The sequence below is a fragment of the Carcharodon carcharias genome, chromosome 9, assembly GCF_017639515.1.
Source record: "Carcharodon carcharias isolate sCarCar2 chromosome 9, sCarCar2.pri, whole genome shotgun sequence".
NCBI classification, from domain to species: Eukaryota; Metazoa; Chordata; class Chondrichthyes; order Lamniformes; family Lamnidae; genus Carcharodon; species Carcharodon carcharias.
In genome coordinates, this window is record NC_054475.1 from 61,915,784 (window position 1) to 61,940,377 (window position 24,594).

Here is a 24,594-nt window from a genome sequence, read left to right on the forward strand (position 1 = left end):
CTCTGCTTAATAATATTGTGATTTTTCACATTACCATGTCCCTAATAATAGTTTCTAGCATTTTGCCTCCTACTGATGTCAGGCCAACTGTCCTATAATTCCCCCATTTTCTCTCTCCCTCTTTTCTTAACTTAGCGGGGTTATTTTTTTCTACCTTCCAATCTTTGGAAACTTCTAGAATCTTAAGAAATTATGGGAGATCAAAACCAATGCATCCGCGATCTCTGCAGCCACCTCTTTTGAAACCCTAGGATGCAGGTTGTCAGGTCCAAAGAATTTGTTGTAACTTAGCCCCATTCATTTCTCCAATACTGTTTCTTTCCTTATCCTGACTTTTTAAATTCCCCATTTGTGTCTCAACTCCTGATTTCCCATTATTTCTGGAATGCTTTTTGTGTCATATACTGAGAATGGAATGCTGGTCTTTATAGCGAAAGGACTTCAATATCGGGGGTTAGAAGTCCTGCTTCAGTTATAGAAAGCCCTGGTTAGATCACAGCTGGAGTTAGTGAGAGCAGAAATGGGCACTACACCTCATGAAGGATATATTGACCTTGGAGAGAGTGCAGCTTCAATTTATCTGAAGGATAGCCAGTCTCCAAGAGGAGAGATTACACAATCTCAGATAGTATTCTCTGAAATTTAGAAGATTAAGGGGTGATTTGATTTCCAAGATATTAAGGACTAGATGAAAACTATTTCTGGTAGTTGGGAGTCTAGGACTAAAGGATATTATCTAAAAGTTAGAGCCAGGCTTTTTAGGAGTGGAACTGGGAAAGGCTTCTCCAGACAAGCAGTGGTGGAAGTTTGGAACTTGCTTCCACAAACAGTAATTGATGTTAGGTCAACTTTTAATTTTAAATCAGAGATTGATAGATTTTTGTAACCAAGTGTATGAAGGGATATGGGGCAAAAGTCAGTATGTGGAGGTAGGTCACAGATCAGCCATGACTTCTCTGAATGATGGAACAGACTCGAGAGTTAAATGGCCCCCTCTTGTTCCTATGTTGAGGACTGCCCAATGCAGTTCTGCTACTTCCCCTGTAGTCTTCCACCCAGGGTGGTTGACAGCACCCTCAACTGTGTCCAACCCACCTCCCGCGCATCTGCCCTCACACCTTCTTCTCCCTCCCAGAACCATGATAGGGTCCTCCTTGTCCTCACTTATCACCCCACCAGCCTCCGTGTTCAGAGGATCATCCTCCGCCATTTCCGCCAACTCCAGCATGATGCCACCAACAAACACATCTTCCCTTCACCCCCTCGGTGGCATTCCATAGGGATCGTCCCCTCTGGGACACCCTGGTCCACTCCTCCATCACCCCCTACACCTCAACCCCCTCCCACAGCACCTTCCCATGCAACCACAGAATGTGCAACACCTGCCCCTTTACTCCACCCACCCCCCCCACCCTCTCACCGTCCAAGGGCCCAAACACTCCTTTCAAGTGAAGCAGCATTTCACTTGCACTTCCCTCAATTTAGTCTACTGCATTCGCTACTCCCAATGTGGTCTCCTCTATACTGGAGAAACCAAATGCAGACTGGATGACCGCTTTGTGGAACACCTTCGGTCTGTCCGCAAGCATGACCCAGACCTCCCTGTCGCTCACCATTTCAACACACCACCCTGCTCTCATGCCCACATGTCCATCCTTGGCTTGCTGCATTGTTCCAGTGAAGCTCAACGCAAACTGGAGGAACAGCACCTCATCTTCCGACTAGACACTTTACAGTCTTCCGGACTTAATATTGAGTTCAACAATTTCAGATCAGGAACCCTCTCCTCCTTCCCCACCCCCTTTTCTATCCCCCTTTTTCCAATGATTTATAATTTTTTTACAACTATTTTTTTTCTTTTCCCTCCTATTTTAAAATTTATTTTGACCTATTGTTTCATCTCCACCTTTTAGCCCATTCCGATCCCTTCTCCCACCCCACCCCATTAGGGCCATCTGCCACTAGCTTATCCTGCTTGTTACCCTTAATGTCCCCGTTAGCACATCCTTTAGCTAATATCTCCACCGACAACACCCTTTTGTCCTTTTGTCTAAGACATCTTTGTCTCTTCTTGGCATCGAACTATCACTGGTCCCCTATCAAGCTCTCCTGTCCCACCCCCTTCTACCATCTTATATTTCAATTCATTTCTATATGTCTTAGTTCTGATGAAGGGTCATATGGACTCGAAACGTCAACTGTATCCATCTCTACAGATGCTGTCAGAACTGCTGAGTTTTTCCAGGTATTTTTGTTTTTGTTCTAGTTCCCCTACCCTTGCCCTTGGGGAGGGTTTCTGCCTGTGACAGCATGGAGTGGAAACAGCTCCAAGGAAATTCCCAGCCTTAATTAGGCAACTGCTTTGATTTATTGGTCCTTAATGGAAGCTTCATGGAAAACCACTTGGAAGCATCTCTTTTTGCCTCTGTTTGCTATGCATTGTGAAATGTTGATGCACCTAACATTGAAGATGTCACTGGGTCAAAAAGACTGGTGCAGTCTATATGGGTGCAGTTTTACAGCTCCTTCTGGGAACAGGCTACCAGAGGGGGTGCCTGTAAAATTGGGTGCCATGATAGTGCAATTTTGGTCACCTAGATGCCTCCACTTGTATTTTACCAGTGGTAGGAGGTGTCAGGTGGGCCAATTGAGACCCTTAAGTGGTCAGTTAATGGCTGCCTAAGGGCCTCTTCCTGCTGCTGCTGGTATTTTACCAGCAACAGTAGGCCCCCACACCACACGTCAAAGACACCAGGTAAAGCTTGGTACCTTTTAGCAGGCCGAGAGGCATCTCTCCTGTGTGGGCATACTGTATCCAAAGAAGGTGTTCCCCCTCCAATGGCACTCCCTACTCTATGTGTTCAACCCTGTCCTCTTGAACCCAGGCCTCCTCGCTAAGACTTAACTGTGTCGTGACCTCAGACTTACTTTGCTATCTGGCTCCGTCACTCCTTGATTTTGGGGCCTGTCTGTAGTTCCAGATGTGGCCACCACTATTGGTGGCATTGCTGGGACTAGAGACCTTCCAGCCATTTGATTGGATGGTAGTTCTCAGGGGTGGGACATCCTTCCAAATGGGAGTGGAAGTCCCGCCTTGAGCCAATTAAGGGCTTGATGGCCGTTAAATCACTGCAGGGTGACCCAGTTTATTGGAGGGGGCTCATCTTCGACTTTTCAGCTGGAGGCGAGGTCACTGCCTCTGTATAAAATTCTGGCCACGCTCTGATATCAGAAGTGTGCCGAGATTGTGGATTCAGGAAATAATCTCATCAACCATCCCTGTAACTATCTGCTGGGGTCAATGGAAGAGCAGCTCAAAACTGTGATGTTAAAAACTTAGAGCTCAAAATTGGTGAGGCTGCCAAAGGCTGGGTTTCCCCTGCCCAGAATTAATATCTCTTCTTCTGCCTCAGGAGGACGGCGGAACACAACACAGAGGTTCAGAGACTCTATGAAGAGATGGAGCTCCAAATTAACAATGAGAAGGAAAGGATCGAGAGTGAAGTGAGTATTGCCAGCTGCCAGGCCAAGCTTTGAATGAACAAGACAAAAACAGAATTACCTGGAAAAACTCAGCAGGTCTGGCAGCATCGGCGGAGAAGAAAACAGTTGACGTTTCGAGTCCTCATGACCCTTCGACAGAACTAGGCGAATCCAAGGAAGGGGTGAAATATAAGCTGGTTTAAGGTGGTGGGGGGGTGGGGTTGGGTGGGGGGAGAGAAGTGGAGGGGGGTGGTGTGGTTGTAGGCAAAAGCAGTGATAGAAGCAGATCATCAAAAGATGTCACAGACAGCAGAACAAAAGAACACAGAGGTGTCGAAGTTGGTGATATTATCTAAACGAATGTGCTAATTAAGAATGGATGGTAGGGCACTCAAGGTATAGCTCTAGCGGGGGTGGAGGGAGCATAAAAGATTTTTAAATATTTTAAAATAATGGAAATAGGTGGGAAAAAGAAAAATTTATACAATTTATTGGAAAAAAACAAAAGGAAGGGGGAAGAAACAGAAAGGGGGTGGGGATGGAGGGGGGAGGTCAAGACCTAAAGTTGTTGAATTCGATATTCAGTCCGGAAGGCTGTAAAGTGCCTAGTCGGAAGATGAGGTGTTGTTCCTCCAGTTTGCGTTGGGCTTCACTGGAACAATGCAGCAAGCCAAGGACAGACATGGGGGCAAGAGAGCAGGGTGGAGTGTTGAAATGGCAAACAACAGGGAGGTTTGGGTCATTCTTGCGGACAGACCGCAGGTGTTCTGCAATGCGGTCGCCCAGTTTACTTTTGGTCTCTCCAATGTAGAGGAGACCTCATTGGGAGCAACGAATGCAGTAGACTAAGTTGGGGGAAATGCAAGTGAAATGCTGCTTCACTTGAAAGGAGTGTTTGGGCACTTGAACGGTGAGGAGAGTAGAAGTGAAGGGGCAGGTGTTACATCTTTTGCGTGGGCATGGGGTGGTGCCATAGGTGGGGGTTGGGGAGTAGGGGGTGATGGAGGAGGGGACCAGGGTGTCCCGGAGGGAACGATCCCTATGGAATGCCGACAGTGGGGGTGAAGGGAAGATGTGTTTGGTATTGGCATCATGCTGGAGTTGGCGGAAATGGCGGAGGATGATCCTTTGAATGCGGAGGCTGGTGGGGTGATAAGTGAGGACAAGGGGGACCCTATCATGTTTCTGGGAGGGAGGAGAAGGCGTGAGGGCGGATGCGCGGGAGATGGGCCGGACAGGGTTGAGGGCCCTGTCACGGTTGTGGGTGGAAAACCTCGGTTAAGGAAGAAGGAGGACATGTCAGAGGAACTGTTTTTGAAGGTAGCATCATCGGAACAGATGCAACGGAGGCGAAGGAACTGAGAGAATGGTATGGAGTCCTTACAGGAAGTGGGGTGTGAGGAGCTGTAGTCGAGATAGCTGTGGGAGTCAGTAGGCTAGTAATGGATATTGGTGGACAGTCTATCACCAGAGATTGAGACAGCGAGGTCAAGGAAGGGAAGGGAAGTGTCAGAGATGGACCACATGAAAATGATGGAGGGGTGGAGATTGGAAGCAAAATTAATAAATTTTTTCAAGTCCTGACGAGAGCACGAAGCAGCACCGAAGTAATCATCGATGTACCAGAGAAAGAGTTGTGGAAGGGGGCCAGAGTAGGACTGGAACAAGGAATGTTCCACATACCCCATAAAGAGACAGGCAGAGCTGGGGCCCATGCGGGTACCCATAGCCACACCTTTTATTTGGAGGAAGTGAGAGGAGTTGAAGGAGAAATTGTTCAGTGTGAGAACAAGTTCAGCCAGACGGAGGAGAGTAGTGGTGGATGGGGATTGTTCGGGCCTCTGTTCGAGGAAGAAGCTAAGGGCCCTCAGACTATCCTGGTGGGGGATGGAGGTGTAGAGGGATTGGACGTCCATGGTGAAGAGGAAGCGGTTGGGACCAGGGAACTGGAAATTGTTGATGTGACGTAAGGTGTCAGAGGAATCACGGATGTAGGTGGGGTGGGACTGGACAAGGGGAGAGAGAAGGGAGTCAAGGTAACGAGAAATGAGTTCCGTGGGGCAGGAGCAAGCTGAGACGATCGGTCTACCGGGACAGTTCTGTTTGTGGATTTTGGGTAGGAGGTAGAAGCGGGCCATTCGAAGCTGGCGACTATCAGGTTGGAAGCTGTGGGAGGAAGATCCCCAGAGGAGATGAGGTCAGTGACAGTCCTGGAAACAATGGCTTGATGTTCAGTGGTGGGGTTATGGTCCAGGGAGAGATAGGAGGAAGTGTCTGTGAGTTGACGCTCAGCCTCCGCGAGGTAGAGGTCAGTGCGCCAGACAACAGCACCACCCTTGTCAGCGGGTTTGATGACGATGTCAGGGTTGGACCTAAGAGAATGGAATGCAGTAAGTTCAGCGAGAGAAAGATTAGAATGGTTGAGAGGAGCAGAGAAATTGAGACGACTAATGTCGCGCCGACAGTTCTCAATGAAAAGATCAAGAGAAGGTAAGAATCCAGAGGGAGGGGTCCAGGTGGAGGGAGAATATTGGAGGTGAGTAAAAGGATCGGTTGAACGGGGAGAGGACTTCTGCCCAAAGAAGTGAGCCCGGAGACGAAGACGGTGGAAGAAGAGTTCAGCATCGTGCCGAGCCCAAAATTCATTAAGGTGAGGGCGTAGGGGTATGAAACTAAGTCCTTTGCTGAGCACTGAACGTTCAGCATCAGAGAGGGGAAGGTCAGGGGGTATAGTGAATACACGGCTGGGGCTGGGATTGGAAGATGGGGTGGGGACGGAGGGACAGGCAGGGTTGGAGTGTCCTAGATGGGTGTTGGTGTCAATGAGTTGTTGGAGCAAAAAATCGCCACCATCGACACCAACACCCATCTAGGACCCTCCACCCGTGCCTGTCCCTCCGTCCCCACCCCATCTTCCAATCCCAGCCCCAGCTGTGTATTCACTATACCCCCTGACCTTCCCCTCTCTGATGCTGAACGTTCAGTGCTCAGCAAAGGACTTAGTTTCATACCCCTACGCCCCCACCTTAATGAATTTTGGGCTCAGCACGATGTTGAACTCTTCTTCCGTCGTCTTTGTCTCCGGGCTCACTTCTTTGGGCAGGAGTCCTCTCCCCGTTCAACGGATCCTTTCACTCACCTCCAATATTCTCCCTTCACCTGGACCATTCCCTCTGGATTCTTACCTTCTCTTGATCTTTTCATTGAGAACTGTCAGCGCGACATAAGTCGTCTCAATTTCTCTGCTCCTCTCAACCATTCTAATCTCTCTTTCACTGAACTTACTGCACTCCATTCTCTTAGGTCCAACCCTGACATCGTCATTAAACCCGCTGACAAGGGTGGTGCTGTTGTTGTCTGGCGCACTGACCTTTACCTCGCGGAGGCTGAGCGTCAACTCACAGACAGTTCCTCCTACCTCTCCCTGGACCATGACCCCACCACTGAACATCAAGCCATTGTTTCCAGGACTGTCACTGACCTCATCTCCTCTGGGGATCTTCCTCCCATAGCTTCCAACCTGATAGTCGCCCAACCTCGAACGGCCCGCTTCTACTTCCTACCCAAAATCCACAAACAGAACTGTCCCGGTAGGCCGATCATGTCAGCTTGCTCCTGTCCCACGGAACTCATTTCTCATTGTCTTGACTCCCTTCTCTCTTCCCTTGTCCAGTCCCTCCACACCTACATCCGTGATTCCTCTGACACTTTACGTCACATCAACAATTTCCAGTTCCCTGGCCCCAACCGCTTCCTCTTCACCATGGACGTCCAATCCCTCTACACCTCCATCCCCCACCAGGATAGTCTGAGGGCCCTTAGCTTCTTCCTTGAACAGAGGCCCGAACAATCCCCATCCACCACTACTCTCCTCCGTCTGGCTGAACTTGTTCTCACACTGAACAATTTCTCCTTCAACTCCTCTCACTTCCTCCAAATAAAAGGTGTGGCTATGGGTACCCGCATGGGCCCCAGCTCTGCCTGTCTCTTTATGGGGTATGTGGAACATTCCTTGTTCCAGTCCTACTCTGGCCCCCTTCCACAACTCTTTCTCTGGTCCATCGATGATTACTTCGGTGCTGCTTCGTGCTCTCGTCAGGACTTGAAAAAATTTATTAATTTTGCTTCCAATCTCCACCCCTCCATCATTGTCATTTGGTCCATCTCTGACACTTCCCTTCCCTTCCTTGACCTCACTGTCTCAATCTCTGGTGATAGACTGTCCACCAATATCCATTACTAGCCTACTGACTCCCACAGCTATCTCGACTACAGCTCCTCACACCCCACTTCCTGTAAGGACTCCATACCATTCTCTCAGTTCCTTCGCCTCCGTTGCATCTGTTCCGATGATGCTACCTTCAAAAACAGTTCCTCTGACATGTCCTCCTTCTTCCTTAACCGAGGTTTTCCACCCACAACCGTGACAGGGCCCTCAACCCTGTCCGGCCCATCTCCCGCGCATCCGCCCTCACGCCTTCTCCTCCCTCCCAGAAACATGATAGGGTCCCCCTTGTCCTCACTTATCACACCACCAGCCTCCGCATTCAAAGGATCATCCTCCGCCATTTCCGCCAACTCCAGCATGATGCCACTACCAAACACATCTTCCCTTCACCCCCACTGTCGGCATTCCGTAGGGATCGTTCCCTCCGGGACACCCTGGTCCACTCCTCCATCACCCCCTACTCCCCAACCCCCACCTATGGCACCACCCCATGCCCACGCAAAAGATGTAACACCTGCCCCTTCACTTCCACTCTCCTCACCGTCCAAGGGCCCAAACACTCCTTTCAAGTGAAGCAGCATTTCACTTGCATTTCCCCCAACTTAGTCTACTGCATTCGTTGCTCCCAATGCGGTCTCCTCTACATTGGAGAGACCAAACGTAAACTGGGCGACTGCTTTGCAGAACACCTGCGGTCTGTCCGCAAGACCCACACCTCCCTGTCGCTTGCCATTTCAACACTCCATCCTGCTCTCTTGCCCACATGTTGTCCTTGGCTTGCTGCATTGTTCCTGTGAAGCCCAACGCAAACTGGAGGAACAACACCTCATCTTCCGACTAGGCACTTTACAGCCTTCCAGACTGAATATTGAATTCAACAACTTTAGGTCTTGACCTCCCCCCTCCATCCCCACCCCCTTTCTGTTTCTTCCCCCTTCCTTTTGTTTTTTTCCAATAAATTATATAGATTTTTCTTTTTCCCACCTATTTCCATTATTTTAAAATATTTAAAAATCTTTTATGCTCCCTCCACCCCCGCTAGAGCTATACCTTGAGCGCCCTACCATCCATTCTTAATTAGCACATTCGTTTAGATAATATCACCAACTTCGACACCTATGTGTTCTTTTGTTCTGCTGTCTGTGACATCTTTTGATGATCTGCTTCTATCACTGCTTTTGCCTACAACCACACCACCCCCCTCCACTTCTCTCCCCCCACCCAACCCCACCCCCCCACCACCTTAAACCAGCTTATATTTCACCCCTTCCTTGGATTCGCCTAGTTCTGTCGAAGGGTCATGAGGACTCGAAACGTCAACTGTTTTCTTCTCCGCCGATGCTGCCAGACCTGCTGAGTTTTTCCAGGTAATTCTGTTTTTGTTTTAGATTTCCAGCATCCGCAGTTTTTTGTTTTTTGTTTTTATTTGAATGAACAAGTATGGTCTCAGCTCACCTCCAGCCTGAGCAGTTTGCCAAGGCCCAGTATCACATTCATTAAAAACATGGACAGAATTTTACATTTGGTGTGCAGGCACATACCCGACATGCTGCAATGTAAAATGATGTGCAATTACGTTGGGCGTGCGTCTTGACACCATCGCAAAGCTGCGCGATATTTCGTTCAGCAGACGTGCGCCGGAGTTGGCTGAGTGCCCACCAATAATTGAAAGGCCTATTAAGGCCGTTAACCAGGTAATTAACCAGTATTTCATGCTGCCTGTCCAACCATACAGTTTTTTGGAAACCTCATCCATGAGCGAGATGAGGTTTCCTGAAGCTATTACAAATTAAATAAAAAGCTTCATTTGAACTTACAAATATGTCCCATCTCATGTGATACAGTCATATGAGGGGACATGTTACATTGAATTTTTCTGCTCTTTATCAATTTTTTCAGAGTGCTTCAATGCTCCTGAGGCAGCTCCATGCCTCAGAGAGGTTGAAGTGCTCTTTCACGCGCATGTGCAAACTGCGCGCTGGGTCTGGTTCTCCCTTCTCCCCCTGCCTGTACAGGTAGTGCAGCGCGACCGTTTGTGATCCACGCAGGGCAGGCCTTAATTGGCCACCCGCTTAAAATCGTGACCGCCCCCACCTGCTCCAGCTCCTGCTGAGCCCACCAGAGGAATGGAAAATGCTGGCCATTGAGTCTGTCTGTCACTGATGCAGATTTGCCATTCAAGCTGGGGAAATGGAAAGGAATGTGGTAACAAGAGGGAACAGTATAATCAAGGGGACATTGTCGTCTGCAGGTCTGACCAGGAGCTCCAAAAGCTGTGTTGTCTGCCCGATGCCAAGATTAAAGACTTAAAGACATCTCATTGTAGCTGAAGACGAATCTGGAATGGGAATGGAAGGATCTAGTTGTTGAGGTTAACCTAGGAACCAATGACATAGGTAGAACTTAAAATAATGTTTGCTGAGAGAGTTTGAACAGTTAGTGTCCAAACTAAAATCCAGAACATTTGGATTGTCACCTGTGCCATGGGACAATTGATATGGGGTCAAACCGATTGGAGAATTAAAGTGAATGAATCGAACAGCAATGTGGGAAGAAGGGGTTTCAATTCATGGGCTACTGACATCAGAACCAGGGGAGAGGGATTGGGATGGGCTCATATAGACAGGACAAAGCAAATTAGCAAAAGTAATCTGAAAAATGAGTTTGTAAAATGCTTTTGTGACAGTTACCTGGAACAATACTTTATGGAACCAACGAGGGATGAAGCCATTTTAGCTGCAGCATCGTACAATGAGGCAGGGTTAATTAGTAATCACATAGTCAAAGATTCACTGGCAAAAAGTGATCGTAATACAACTGAATTCAGTATTAAGTTTTAGAGCCACACACTCCAGTGCCAAACAAGAATCTTAAACTTAAACAAATCCAATTACAGAGGTATGAAGGGAGAGCTGGCCAAAGTGGATTGGGAAATAAACTAAAAGGCATGGTGGTGAATGAAAAGTGGGAAAGATTTAAAGGAACAATTCAAAATGTTCAGCAGAACATTCAACATTCCATTAAAAAAAATAAAAAATCAGCAAGAAAGGGCCATTTGTGGCTCAGTGGTGAAGTTAAAGACAGTATTAAATTAAAAGAAGAGGCTTATATTGCTGCAAAGAATTCTTTAAAATTTATTCTTTCATGGGATGTGGGTATCACTGGCTGGGCCAGCATTTATTGCCCATCCCTAATTGCCCTTGAGAAGGTGGTGGTGAGCTGCTTTCATGAACCACTGCAGTCCCTGTGGTGTAGGTACACCCATAGTGCGGTTAGGGAGGGAGTTCCAGCATTTTGATTCAGCGACAGTGAAGGAACAGTGATATATTTCCAAGTCAGGATGGCGAGTGGCTTGGAGGGGAACTTCCAGGTGGTGGTGTTTCCATATATCTGCTGCCCTTGCCCCATAGGTGGTAGATGTTGTGGGTTTGGGACGTGCTGTTAAGTGTTGTTGGAGCTGCACTCATCCTGGCAAGTGGAGAATATCCCATCACACTCCTGACTTGTGCCTTGTAGATAGTGGACAGACTTTGGGGAGTCAGGAGGTGGGCTACTCTCTGCAGAATTCCCAGCATCTGACCTGCTCTTATAGCCACAGTATTTATTTGGCTATTCCAGTTCAGTTTCTGGTCAATGGTAACCCCCAGGATGTTGATAGTGAGGGATTCAGTGATGGTAATGCCATTAAATGTCAAGGGGAGATGGTTAGATTCTCTTTTGTTGGAGATGGTCATTACCTGGCACTTATGTGGCATGAAGGTTACTTGCCACTTATCAGCCCAAGCCTCAAGATTGTCCAGGTCTTGCTGCTTTTGGACATGGACTGCTTCAGTAACTGAGGAGTCACAAATGGTGCTGAATATTGTGCAATCATCAGCGAACATCCCCACTTCTGACCTTATGTTGGAAGGAAGGTCATTGATGAAGCAGCTGAAGATGGTTGGGCCTAGGGCACTATCCTGAGGAACTCAGACGATTGATCTCCAACACCCAAAACCATCTTCCTTTGTGTTAGGTATGATTCCAACCAGCAGAGAGCTTTCCCCCTGATTCCCATCTATTCCAGTTTTTCTGGGCTCCTTGATGCCACACTCGGTCAAATGCGGCCTTGATGTTGGCGGAACCCAAAATGAGCATCATTGAGCAGGTTATTGCTAGGTAAGTGCCACTTGATTGCACTGTTGACGACACATTCCATTACTTTGCTGATGATGGAGAGTAGACTGATGGGACTGTAATTGGTCATGTTACATCTGACCTGCTTTTTGTTTACAGGACATACATGGGCAATTTTCCATCCGGGTAGAAGCCAATGTTGTAGCTGTACTGGAACAGCTTTGCTAGGGGCATGACAAGCTCTGGTGCACGTCTTCAGTACTATTGCCGGAATGTTGTCAGGGCCCATAGACTTTGCAGTATCCAGTGCCTTTAGCCATTTCTTGATATCACGTGGAATGAGTCATATTGGCTGAAGACTGGCATCTGTGATGCTGGGACCTCAGGAGGAGGCTGAGATGGATCATCCATTCTGCACTTCTGGCTAAAGATGATTGCAAATATTTCAGCCTTATCTTTTGCACTGATGTGCTGGGCTCCCCCATCGTTAAGGAGGCGGATATATGTGGAGCCTCCTCCTCCTCCTATTAGTTGTTTAATTGTCCACCACTATTTACAACTCAGTGTAACAGGACTGCAGAGCTTAGATCTGATCTTAGATTTATTGTGTGCTACTTTGCTGTTTGGTGTGCAAGTTGTCCTGTGTTGTAGCTTCACCAGGTTGATGCCTCATTTTTCAGTATACCTGGTGCTGCTCCAGGCATGCCCTCCTCTACTCTTCCTGAAACCAGTGTTGGTCCCTTGGCTTGATGATAATAGTAAAGTAGGGGATATGGTAGGTCATGAGGTTACAGATTGTGTTCGAGTACAATTCTGCTGCTGCTGATGGCCTACAGTGCCTCGTAGTTACCCAGTCTTGAGTTGCTAGATCTGTTTGAAATCTATCCCATTTAGCATGGTGGTAGTGCCACACAACACAATGGAGAGTATCCTCAATGTGAAGATGGGACTTTGTCTCCACAAGGACTATGCAGTGGTCACTCCTACCGATACCGTCATGGGCAGATGTATCTGCGGCAGGTGGATTGTTAAAGACAAGGTCAAGTAGGTCTTCCCCTCTTGTTGGTTCTCTCACCACCTGCTGCAGACCTAGTCAAGCGGCTTTGTCCTTTAGGACTCAGCCAGTAGTGTTGCTACTAAGCTAGTCTTGATAATGGACGTTGAAGTCCCCACCCCACCTTGCCCATGTTTGACATGATATCCAGAGTCAATGTTGAGGACTCCTAGGGCAACTCATACCTGAATACCACTGTTGAGACAGGTCATACCCAGGGATGATGATGGTGGTGTCTGGGATACTGTAAGATGTGATTTGTTAAGTATGACAATGTCAGACTGTTGGTTGACTAGACTGTAGGACAGCTCTCCCAATTTTGGCACAAGCCACCAGATTACCCCCTTAAAGGACATTAATGAATCAGATGCATGTTTACAACAATTGACAATGATTTGTGATAGCAATTACTGAGGCTCGCTTTTAATTCCAGATTTATTAGTTGAATTTGAATTGTACCAGCTGCCTTGGTAGGATTTGAACCCTTGTCCACACAGCATTAACCAGGGCTTCTGGATTATTATTCCAGTGACATTAACACTACACCACCATCTCCCCATTTAAGCAGTAGTAAGTCTGAGTTTTGGGAGTGTATTACTTGCAAATGGTGACCAAAAAGAGAAAAAATAGAATATGAGAACAAACTAGCCATGGATAAGCAGTGGATCATTTAGGACTGAGATGGGGAGAAATTTCTTCAAAAGATGATTAACCTTTGGAATTGCCTATCCCAGAAGGTTGTGGAAGCTCCAATGTTGAATATATTTAAGGCTGGGATAGACAGATTTTTGATCTCTCAGGGAATCAAGGGATATGGGGAGCGGGCAGGAAAGTGGAGTTGAGGTAGAAAATCAACCCCTTCCAAACAGTCAGCCTCCTGAGGTCACAGCTAGCAGCGCCCGTCTCCCAGTTGTCAGTGTCCTTATCTGCCATCTTCATATCTATCTTGCCAGTGTCCTTGTAGCAAGAGGTTGTGACCTAGTGGTCAATTCATCATATGGAAGGTTTGATAAATAAATGAGGCACTAATGAGGTTTATAAACCAACTGTCAATTTATTTTGGTATATGTTTCAAAAAAAAATCTCATGATTTTTATACCAACTCTTTCTGACTTTGCTTCATGACTTATGAGATGGTGGGGTTAACATTACTGGGATATCAATGAACTAGTTGGATTTTTCCATCAAGCTGACAGCTTCATTGTCCCCCAGCCTTATTTCCATTTTTTTTTTCAAATTCTCAAACTGTAGTGGTGGGAATAGAGCTCTTCTTCTCTGGATTATTAGTTCAGCAGTATATCCACTACACTTACAGCTACCATGCAGTCCTCCAGTAAGGACACATTTCTCTCTATCCTTTTAGAATATTGTGAAGCTCCACACTCAGAGCCAGGATTTGCAAAAGGAGTTAGACAGCAAACAGGAGGAAGTGCAACATCTGGCACAGGCACGGACACAGGTAAGCCAGATGTGTGTCCCCACGTGTTAGTCACCTACCACATGTTAAATAGTCCCCTCCACATGTGCAATGTCTGTCCACCCTGAACTCCTCTTCCTCGAGTTGAAGTCTAGCTGTGGCAAATTGATGAACTGGGAGCCGCTAAAAAATCTGAAGTGAAGACCAAAGGCATTGATGACACATAATGTCTCATCAGCAGCTAGAAGAGAACTAGTGGCTTTTATGGACCTGGCTGAGAATAAGAACATAAGGAATAGGAGCAGGAGTAGGCCATTCGGCTCCTCGAGCCTTCGTCTCCCATTCAATAAGAATATGGCTGATCTGATCATGGCCTCACCTCTGCTTTCCTGCCTGCCCAATAGGCCTCAACTCCCTCATTGATCGAATGTTCTTGACAACCAGAAAACCCAAAACAAAAACATCGAAAGGAAATTGGTAGAAAATGCCAGGTTAATTAAGAGTGAAAAGAGGAGCTAATGGGGCCTGAATTCATAGAATTATACTAGATATTTACAGCACAAACCAGGCCATTTGGCCCCTATATGTTGGTCTTTTTGTGTCACACATGCTTCCTCCCGCCTTACTTCACCTAACTTGATCAACATTTTCTTCTATTCCTTTCTCCCTCATGTTGCTTCCCCTGAAATGTATCTATTTTATTCAGCTTGACTATACTGAGTGGGAACAAGTTCCATATTCTACTCCCTTCTGCCAAGGGCAGGATTTTCCTTTATGGGTCAGGACCCCAGTGTTGGGGTCAAATAGGGGTTATGACCCCACACTGTGTAGAAAACAATCCTCTGGAAGTGATTCCCCTCTGAATTGGTCAATTAGTGATCAGAAGAGGGGCCTTGCCATCCCATTAAGGACAGTGAGTGGGCTCTCAAAGTTGGAGGGTGAATAGGAGGCCTTGAGGCACTGGAGGAGATGTAGCCTGCAATTCAGGGGACAGAGAGAGGTGCCTCCATTTTGAGTCACCCTTTCTGCATATTATAAACTTCTATTAAAAAATGTCCTTAGCAACCAGGCCAACATTGTGGAGGGGGTGGGCTGCCTGTGACCACAGCTGGAGCTAGTCAGGCAGGGAGGGAAACCTGCCTGGAGTACCAGCCACCTCCCCCTCCGGCCTGCCACTGGGAGGCCACTTCCCCCGGCAGATGGTCTAGTTCATGACACCTCAGGGGGTTTGCAGCCTGACTGGAAATCCTAGTTAGCCTCTGACAATGAGAGGCAACAACAAGCCACTCAGTTCAAGGGCAAGTAGGGATGGGCAATAATTACTGGCCTTCCCAGAAATGTCCATACCACATGTAAGAATAATACAAAAATAAAAGCTCTGCCCATTTTGCACTCAACTATTGAAACCAATCAGAAAGTTGTCCTGAGTGTAGCAACATCTGCTTTAAATCCCAATGAATCTAAAGAATTTGTCTTGGATATAAAAACCTGCAGTGAAGTGAGTAAAGAGAAAGGAGGAGTGTGGAATATGATTGGAAGAAACTGGAACTGAAAGAAAAACTCATTAGATCAGGTTCTGGAGATGTGGAGAGAGTCTCATTGAGTCCTCTGCTGTATGAGATTGCTGATATATCAATATACCATGTTAGACTGATTTAGAGGTTGCTGTGTGTAAAATCTTTCTCCCTCCTTTTACTGTATATTCTATGATATCTTATGTGTCAAAAAGTGACGATTGTCATTAAGTAGATGAAGCATTCAGATGAAACAGTACTGCAAGCAGATCCATTATTGTATCTGTGTGAGATTAGAAATATCTGGTGTGGTAGGGCCACTGGTTTGAGACCACATGTGCACTAACAAGGTTACTGCACAAGATAAGTGTTCATGATATTGGGGGTAATATATTAGTATAGAGAGAAGATTGGCTAACAGGAAAAAAAGAGTCAGGAAAAATGGGTCTTTTTCATGTTGGTAAACTATAGTTAGTGGAGTACCACAGGGATCAGTGCTGGGCCCTCAACTATTTATGATCCATATGAATGATTTTGATGAAGAGACTGACTGTAGGAAAATTTGCTGATGATACAAAGATAGGTAGGAAAGCAAGTTGTGAAGAGGATGCGGAGTCTGCAAAGGGATATAGACAGGTTAAGTGAGTGGGCAGAAGTTTGACAAGTGGAGTATAATGTGGGAAAATATGAACTTGTCCACCTTGGCAGGAAAAATAGAAAAGTAGTATATTATTTAAATGGTGAGAGACTGCAGAATGCTGCGTTATAGAGGGATTTGGGTGTCCTTGCACATGAATCACACAAGTCAGCATGCAGGTGCAGCAAGTAATTAGGAAGGCAATGGAATGTTGGCCTTTGTTGCAAAGAGGGATGGAATATAAAAGTAGGAAAGTCTTGCCAAAACTGTACAGGGCATTGATGAGAGCACACCTGGAACACTGTGTACCGTTTTGGTCTTCTCACTTACGCAAGGATATATTTGCATTGGAAGCAGTTCATAGAAGGTTCACTAGGCTGTTTCTTGGGATGAAGGGTTGTTTTAAGAGGAAAGATTGAGCAGGTTAGGCCTAATCTCACTGGGGTTTAGAAGAACGAGAGGTAACCTTATTGAAACATATAAGATTCTGGAGGGGTTTGACAAGGTAGATGCAGAGAGGATGTTTCCTCTTGTGGAGGGATGTAGAACTAGGGGACACAATTTAAAAATAAGGGATCTCTCATTTATGATGGCGGTGAGAGGGAATTTCTTCTCTCAGAGGGTCGTTAGTCTTTGGAATTCTCTTCCCCAGAGAGCAGTGGATGCTGGTCATTGAATATATTCAAGACCAAGAAAGACAGGTTTTTGATCGACAAGGGAGTCAAAGGTTATGTGGAACAGGCAAGAAAATGGAGTTAAGGCCACAATCAGATCAGCCATGATCTTATTGGATGGTGGAACAGGCTCAATGGGCCAAATGGCCTAACTCCGCTCCTATTTTATATGAGACACAGAAAGGGTACAGCTCAGATATAGGAAAACCAAAATAATACTTTCAGATATAGCCACGGGCATTGGGGCATAAGATCTAGGTTGTGGAGAGTAATATATGTGGCAGGAATCCTCCTCTATCTAGTGGGTAAGCAACAGCTAAAACAGGTGGAAGATGGGTGTCTGACACCAGGAGATTGGGTAATTTCTGTAACAATGGGATCGATTGTGATGAAGGGATTTACTCACCTGAAACCATCGTTTAATCCCAAGATCTCTGATAGTGTGTTGTCATCCTGAGGATTATAATCATAGGTTTGTGTGTTCCTCCCTCCCAGGTACAGGCTGAGCTTGTCTCTCTGCGCAGTAAACAGGATGAGGCCATCACTGAGATTGAGATGCTCAAACTGAACAATGAGCAACTGGAGAGTCGGTTGGAGCAGATCCAGCAGGAGCTTCAGGAGGCCCAGGATCGACTGGTGGCTCAACAGGAGGAAGCAGCTCATCTCAAGGAGAAAGAAGGGTAAGAAGCCCTGTACACACCACACACTGCATACACACCCATACAGCGCGTGCACACCCATACGTTGCGTACATACCCATGCACTGTGTGCGTACCCATTCACCATGCATACCCATGCACAGTGTAAACAGCCAGACACTGTAAACATCCATAAACTGCATACCGACCCATACACTGCGTACACACCCATACACTGCATACACACCCATACACAGCACACACACCCATACACTGCGTACATACCCATACACTGTGTACACACCCATACACTGCACACACACCCATACACTGCATACATACCCATACACTGCATACACACCCATACACTGCATACACACCCATACACAGCACACACACCCATACACTGCGTACATACCCATACACAGAACACACATCCATACACTGCGTACATACCCATACACTGCGTACACATGCAGACACTGTGTACCAACCCACTCACGGTGTACACTCCCTGCACACTGTTTCACAACCCGCACATTGTGTACACAACCTTTTCACTCTGTACACACCCTGCACATTGTGTGCATACCCGACACATTGCATACACAGAGGCAGTGTGAACACCGGGCACAGCCTCATACCGTTACGGGCAGTGACTGTGGTTCCCAACCTCTGCAAGACCCTGATGAACAGCAAGAAGAGAGGACTGGATCTGGGATGTGGGCTTGAGGAGCCGTGAGTGAATAAGCATAACAATAACAATAATAAATTTATTACAGAGAGCGGGATCAACCTCCCAGCAGTGAAGGACTGCGTTCCAGTGAAGCTGATCCACAGGTAATGAGGGACGGACATAATATCTTTAATTCTATAAATAGACTGCTTCTAAATCATTGGAAATTGATATGGACTTCCAGAAGCATTTGATAAAATTAATTGTGAGAGACTGTGAGCTAAATTTGAACCTTATGAAATGGATATAAATTATTGACCTGTGTGAATGGCTGAGTGGCAGGAGACAGAGTGTTGGGACAGGCACTTAAATTGGCAGAATGTGACTAGGAACTGTTGGGGCCTCAGCTATTTACTGTATTCATTAATGACTCAGATGATGGGACAGAAAGTCACATGTCCAAGTTGTCCAGTGACGCACATGTAGGCTGCTGCGTGAGCAGGTAGGTAGGTTATTAGTCACAGTATCCGGGGGAGACAGTTGGTTATTTAGCTCGAGGGGCATCACTCCGCATCAAGCATGGGGCAGGCGAGGAGGCAGGTTCCAAGTCTATCAGCCAGAAAGGAAATCAATCCCATGTTGTTGCCCTTATTCTGAACCACACACTAGCCATCTAGCCAGCTGAGCAAACCGGTCCTGTAAGCAGTGTAGGTGGAAGCAAAAAAATTGCAAAAAGTTGTTAATAGATGAAGTGAATGTATAAAACTGTGGCAAATGGATTTCCATACAGCTAAGGGTGAGGTCAACAACTTTGGACCTAAAAAGGGTTTCCAGAGTACTTTCTAGATTGTGAAAATCTAATAACAGTGGAGAACCAAATAGCCTTGAGGTCAAATGTCACAGACAATTATAGAAAATAATCAAAAAGCCTGGACTTTGTTTTAGCAGGCTAGAATACAAGGGGGTAGATGTTATGCTACATCTATACAAAGTCCTAGATGTACCTCAGCTGCAGTACTGTTTTCAGTTAGGAAGGATACATTGGCTTTGGAGGGGGTTCTACTGGAATGCTAGCTGGACTCCATGATATAAATTATGAGGAGAGATTACACAAATTGTGGTTGTATTCCCTGGAACTTGGAAGGTTAAGCAGTGATTCCTGTTTCTATGTTCCTCGAAACTGAAATAATGTTCAATGTAAATGTGATGGAGAAAACATTGTAATTTGGTAGTTTGCATTGCTTAATGTTTGTTTCTGATTTGAATTCGGAGACAAGTACAATCTAGGTGATGTTTTATTGAAATGCCTGTTTCCCTGGGAAGTGTAATGTTCATATAAACTCACGGAAGGGACATACCATTTGAATTCAAAGGACAATTTTAAATCTAAGACCTAACATTCTGGCTGTTCAGCAGAAATGTGATCTTCTGTTAAGTTTTGTATTTCCTGTCCCGACAATAAAAGAGTTCCCAAAACTCGATACGTGTAGAACATTTTAGAAAGAAGGGTTTTGATAGAAGAGCTAGGGTTCTTGCAGGATTAGCTCAAGTGGCAGACTGAGGTAGTGTCATGGAGGGAGAGGCTTCATTGGGAGAGTTGGTGTTCTAGTGGGCTGGGTTTTGGTCAATGTTGGGCTTCTAAAGAAGAGATAAATAGTTTTTTGGTAGTATAGAACTTGAGTATTGCTGAAAAAAGAGACATGCAAAGCATTTTGCTGTATGTTCATCAGGACTCCACAAGGTTACCAATACAGGGAGAAAACAACAATTTACACTATATGAGAAGAGAGTGTTGATTGGTTGGCAAGTGGACTCTGATTGGTAGACGCATTGCTATAGAGAATGCACCAGTGATGGTGACCAACAGTTAACTGCCAAGCATTGTTTGAAATTTAAACCAGGCAGCTTGAGCCTGATTGGTCAAGGCAATGCCCTGAGGAATGAGTCAGCAAATAGCTGTCACTTATTTTGTTTAGCTGAAACAGGTGCAATGTGAGTACATGTTCTTTCTATCTGTATTAATATATGTAGCTTCCAGTGTATGTAAATGAGCCACACTGTGAGCCTGACTGACAATCTTAAATTGGTTGTCAGCATAATTCTTAGCACATTGAGGATTATTTAATAAATGTTGTCCAATCGCAGAATCACATCTAATGTTGGACACTGTGCTTTGAGTTTTGCAAGCACGAGATGGTTGGGTACAGTCTGTACCCTGCCCATTGTGAACAGTGGCTGGGACATGCTGCTTGATACAATCCACCCGTCTTTGGGATGTACGACCTACATACCTAGCATCACACTGGCACTGAAATTCATATACCACATGACTCATTTGTGTAATAGGCAGAACATCTTTTTGGCTTGACGGCAGCATCCTGTTAGTGGCGAATACCACTCGTGTTGCTACTGCATTTATAAGTAGAGGATTGTGATATTCCATAAACGTTCCCAATGGAGCCCTGGAATGAACCACTTGCTAAAACATTGAGTGTGGCGGTCACCTTTAGAGCCACTGGGCTCTATGCGGCGTGAGATCCTCCTGAAGAATGTGGGAGATGTGAGCCACCACATGTCTGGACAAATGAAGGTGTCTACTGCACTGTCTCTCGCTCATCTGCAAGTATGAGAGGCATCTTCGGTACATCCTGCGTGTCGTCAAATGCCTCTATGGAATTAGTCCCTCCTCAGTTCCTGGGTCATAATGTGGCCTCTCTGGCCCATGTTCCTCAGGGTGAGCCTCTTCCCTTTGCCCTGCCTGACAGTGATGGACCCTTCTTCTCCTCCTCAGTTGTATGAAAACCATGAAGAAGGCAGCATTGCCTGCTGCCAGCATTCTGCACTCTTCCTTGTCTCTGTGGGGAGAGTGATTAGAGACATGATTGAACATAACCCTGCAATGATCACCTTCTGTCGCCAAGTGAGGGATTCATTGTGAAGCGCTTGGGCTGCCCTCATTCCAGGTATCCCATCCCCAGATCCTCCCTTGCAGCTGTAGCACAGGATCACTGGTAACTGACTTTACCCCTCCCCAGCCCAGGAGTGACAGCACATTGGGGGTTGGATCTGGATGAGTACAGCAAGGCGCTCTGAGCCTGAGTCAGGGCACTGCCAGGCTGCCCCCTTTGGAGTGGACTAGAGCCCAGCCTTACACTAATGTAATGACTGTAATTGCTGAACCGTGTAAACCCTGAACCTCCCAACTGCAATGTGTCGGGGTCTTTGGAGCACTTTGCTTATGCTCTTTAGTTGTTGCCCCTTTACAGTTTGATCCTTCTGACCTTTTCATGTTCCTATGGGAGGGACAAATGGTTATTCAAACCCAATCAACATTTGGCCCCAAGCTGTAATGGATTCTTGCAAGCTAATGCACACCACGGGCAGAAAATCTTGCTTGGCGGGTGGGTGTGCGCCCGATCTGCTGGAGTGCGCCTGCATCAACGTACAGTTGCATGATAGCTCGGTTAGCGGGCGGGCACCAGAGCTGGCAGCGCACCTGCTGACAATTAAAAGGCCTGTTAAGGCCATTAAATAATCAATTAAATTAAATTTTTCACTGCTTATCCAACCTAATGATTGGCGGGCAGGTGAAAAGGCCAAGCGGCCTTTGCATATTTTTGGAAACCTCATCCACAGGCGGGATGAGGTTTCCAAAATCAAATACAAATAAAATAAAAGTTTTACAATTGAATTAATAGCATGTCCCTGCTCATGTGACAGAGTCTTGCAAGCTACTGCACAGAGTCACATGAGGGGACATGTTTTATTACATTTTCATTTTCTTTATTTTTTAACAATGCTTCATGTCCCTGAAGCAGCTCTGTGCCTCAGGGAGATTATGAAGTGTGCACTCACACATAAGTTTGCGCTCACCCCACTCTCCCAGCCTGTACAGGCAGCTCTGAGCACCGCTCCTCGTGTTTCACGCTGGGCGGTCCTTCGTTGGCCTGCCAGCATGAAATCGCGGTCCGGTGCCGATCATGGGCAGTGGTTGCCTTCCCGACTGCTCCTGCCTGCCAAGCCCACCCTCCAAGGGCAAAATGCTGCCCCATGTGTTAAGGTGCCCAAATCCTTCAGTTGACATTTTGAGTCTTCCTAACATGTCTCAGCTGAGCCTTGCTCTCCATGTCCTGAAGCGGTAATTATTAGAGTGCCCCTCCAATCAGCCTAAAAGTGTAGTAGTCGGCTCCTCCTCCAAGCCCTCAAACCCCTGCCCTGGTGATTTTTTTCCAAGTTTATTTTTCAACTGTGTCTTTACATTGGCTGTTGAAATGGTGCTGCTCCATTTCTATTGTGAGAGCAGCTTCCAACCCATACCCCCAACTCGCCCCCCACCCCCACACCCCCAAAGAGCACCCCCCTTCCTGTCACCATCTAAGTGTATCCTTTCGTCCTGGAAGAACATCATGTTCAAATTTCCCTCCCTCCGACCACTCTCCTTCCTCCCCCTCTTACCCTAAGCCCATCGTTATTCTTGTAGACATCCCTGCCCTCCCCGAACCATTTTCTGTGCATGTCCCCATGAGCCATGTCACCCTGACCCCTCCCCATCTTGAGATCCTAAGTATAGTGTCCTACAAGGACCCCCTTCCATGAGATCATCGCTTGCCCCCCACCTTACCTACCAGTTCCCCATCTACAAGCTGCAGATGCCTCCTCCAACTGTGACTGTGCCACCTGCTGCCCAGTATCAAGCCGCCAACCCCCAAGAGCCTAATGTGTGAGGGACTGACCATGCCCTGCCGGCCATGCTGTGCATGACTGATACAGCACAGACAGGCCCTCCCCCTCCCTGGGACCAAGACATGTGTGCCAGGCATAGCCTTTCGGCATGGTGCACACTGTCCCAGCACTACCTTTAATTTCTGGCCCTGACTACGTGCTATACACTGCCCCAGGACTGCCTTACACTAATGCCCCCTCTTCCTTTAAATCTCGCCACCCCCCCCAACCCCAAGCCCCGGTCATATGTCTCTGTCCACCCCTTCCCTCCTGGGCACCAGTCACTCCCCCCATCCAAGTAAAGTGTGTGCCATCCACCCCACTCACCCTCCTTCCCCACTTCCCATCCCTTCCCCTAGTCTTGCCTGAGCAGCCTTGGCCTGAAATCAGGGGTGCTGGGAGGGCAGTGTAGTGAAAGGTAGGCGAACACTGCATGTACAACCCCCAAAGTTGTGACTGAGATGCAGGTCGCCAGGTACGTGCCACTTGTATCGGTCGTGAATCAGACCAGTCTAATTAACCACCGGTGGGGCAATTAGATTTGGAGTGTGAACGTGATTCCAGGGAGCTGGGTTTTTAATGAGCATTCGTGAGATGCAAATGGATGCGAAATAAGTTCCTGACATGGAGCAGTGGGAAACTCAACCCGCCATGAAAAGCAAGTGGGGGAAAGTGCAAACTGTTTCCCTGTTAGAGGAAAACTGATTTTTTGCTGCACGCTGAATTTCTGGTCCTACCCATCACAATGTTCATCGCACCCCTGAGGTGGGGTGGATGAACAACCTCATGATATAGAGCAGGAGGAGGTCATTCGGCCCTGCGAGCCTGCTCTCCCATTCAATATGATCATGACTCTCTCCCCATACCTCTTGACATCTTTAGAGTCTAGAAATCTATTTCTTTCTTAAATATATTCAGTGACCTGTCATCCACAGTCTTCTGTGGTAGAGAATTCCACAGGTTCATCATCATCTGAGTGAAGAAATTTCTCCTCATCTCAGTCCTAAATGGCCTAACCTGGATCCTGAGACTGTGACCCCTTGTTCTAGACCCCCAGCCAGAGGAAATATCATCCCTGCATCCAGTCTGTCCAGCCCCTTCGGAATTTTATATGTTTCAATGAGATCCCCTCTCATTCTTCTGAACTCTAGTGAATATAGGCCTAGCCAGCCCAATCTCTCCTCATATGCCAATCCTGATATCCCAGAAATCAGTCTGGTGAACCTTCACTGCACTCCCTCTATGGCAAGTATATCCTTTCTTAGGTAAGGAGATGAAAACTGCACACAATACTCCAGGTGTGGTCTCACCAAGACCATGTACAGCTGCACTAAGACATCCTTGCTCCTGTACTCAAGTCCTCTCGCAATCAAAGGCCAACAGACCATTTACCTTCCTAACTGCTTGCTGCACCTGCATGCTTGCTTTCAGTGAT

General features: G+C 46.8%; 1 protein-coding gene across 1 annotated transcript in view; it reads left to right on the forward strand.

The window, feature by feature from the left end:
* Positions 1-24,594, forward strand: part of LOC121281737 (centrosome-associated protein CEP250-like) — a 199,001-nt gene that overhangs the window by 20,842 nt on the left and 153,565 nt on the right. The window contains exons 6-9 of the mRNA XM_041194658.1: positions 3,414-3,504; positions 14,245-14,340; positions 17,619-17,803; positions 18,544-18,601. Of these exons, the coding sequence (XP_041050592.1) occupies positions 3,414-3,504; positions 14,245-14,340; positions 17,619-17,803; positions 18,544-18,601 (430 nt within the window). The remainder of the gene's footprint in view (positions 1-3,413; positions 3,505-14,244; positions 14,341-17,618; positions 17,804-18,543; positions 18,602-24,594) is intronic.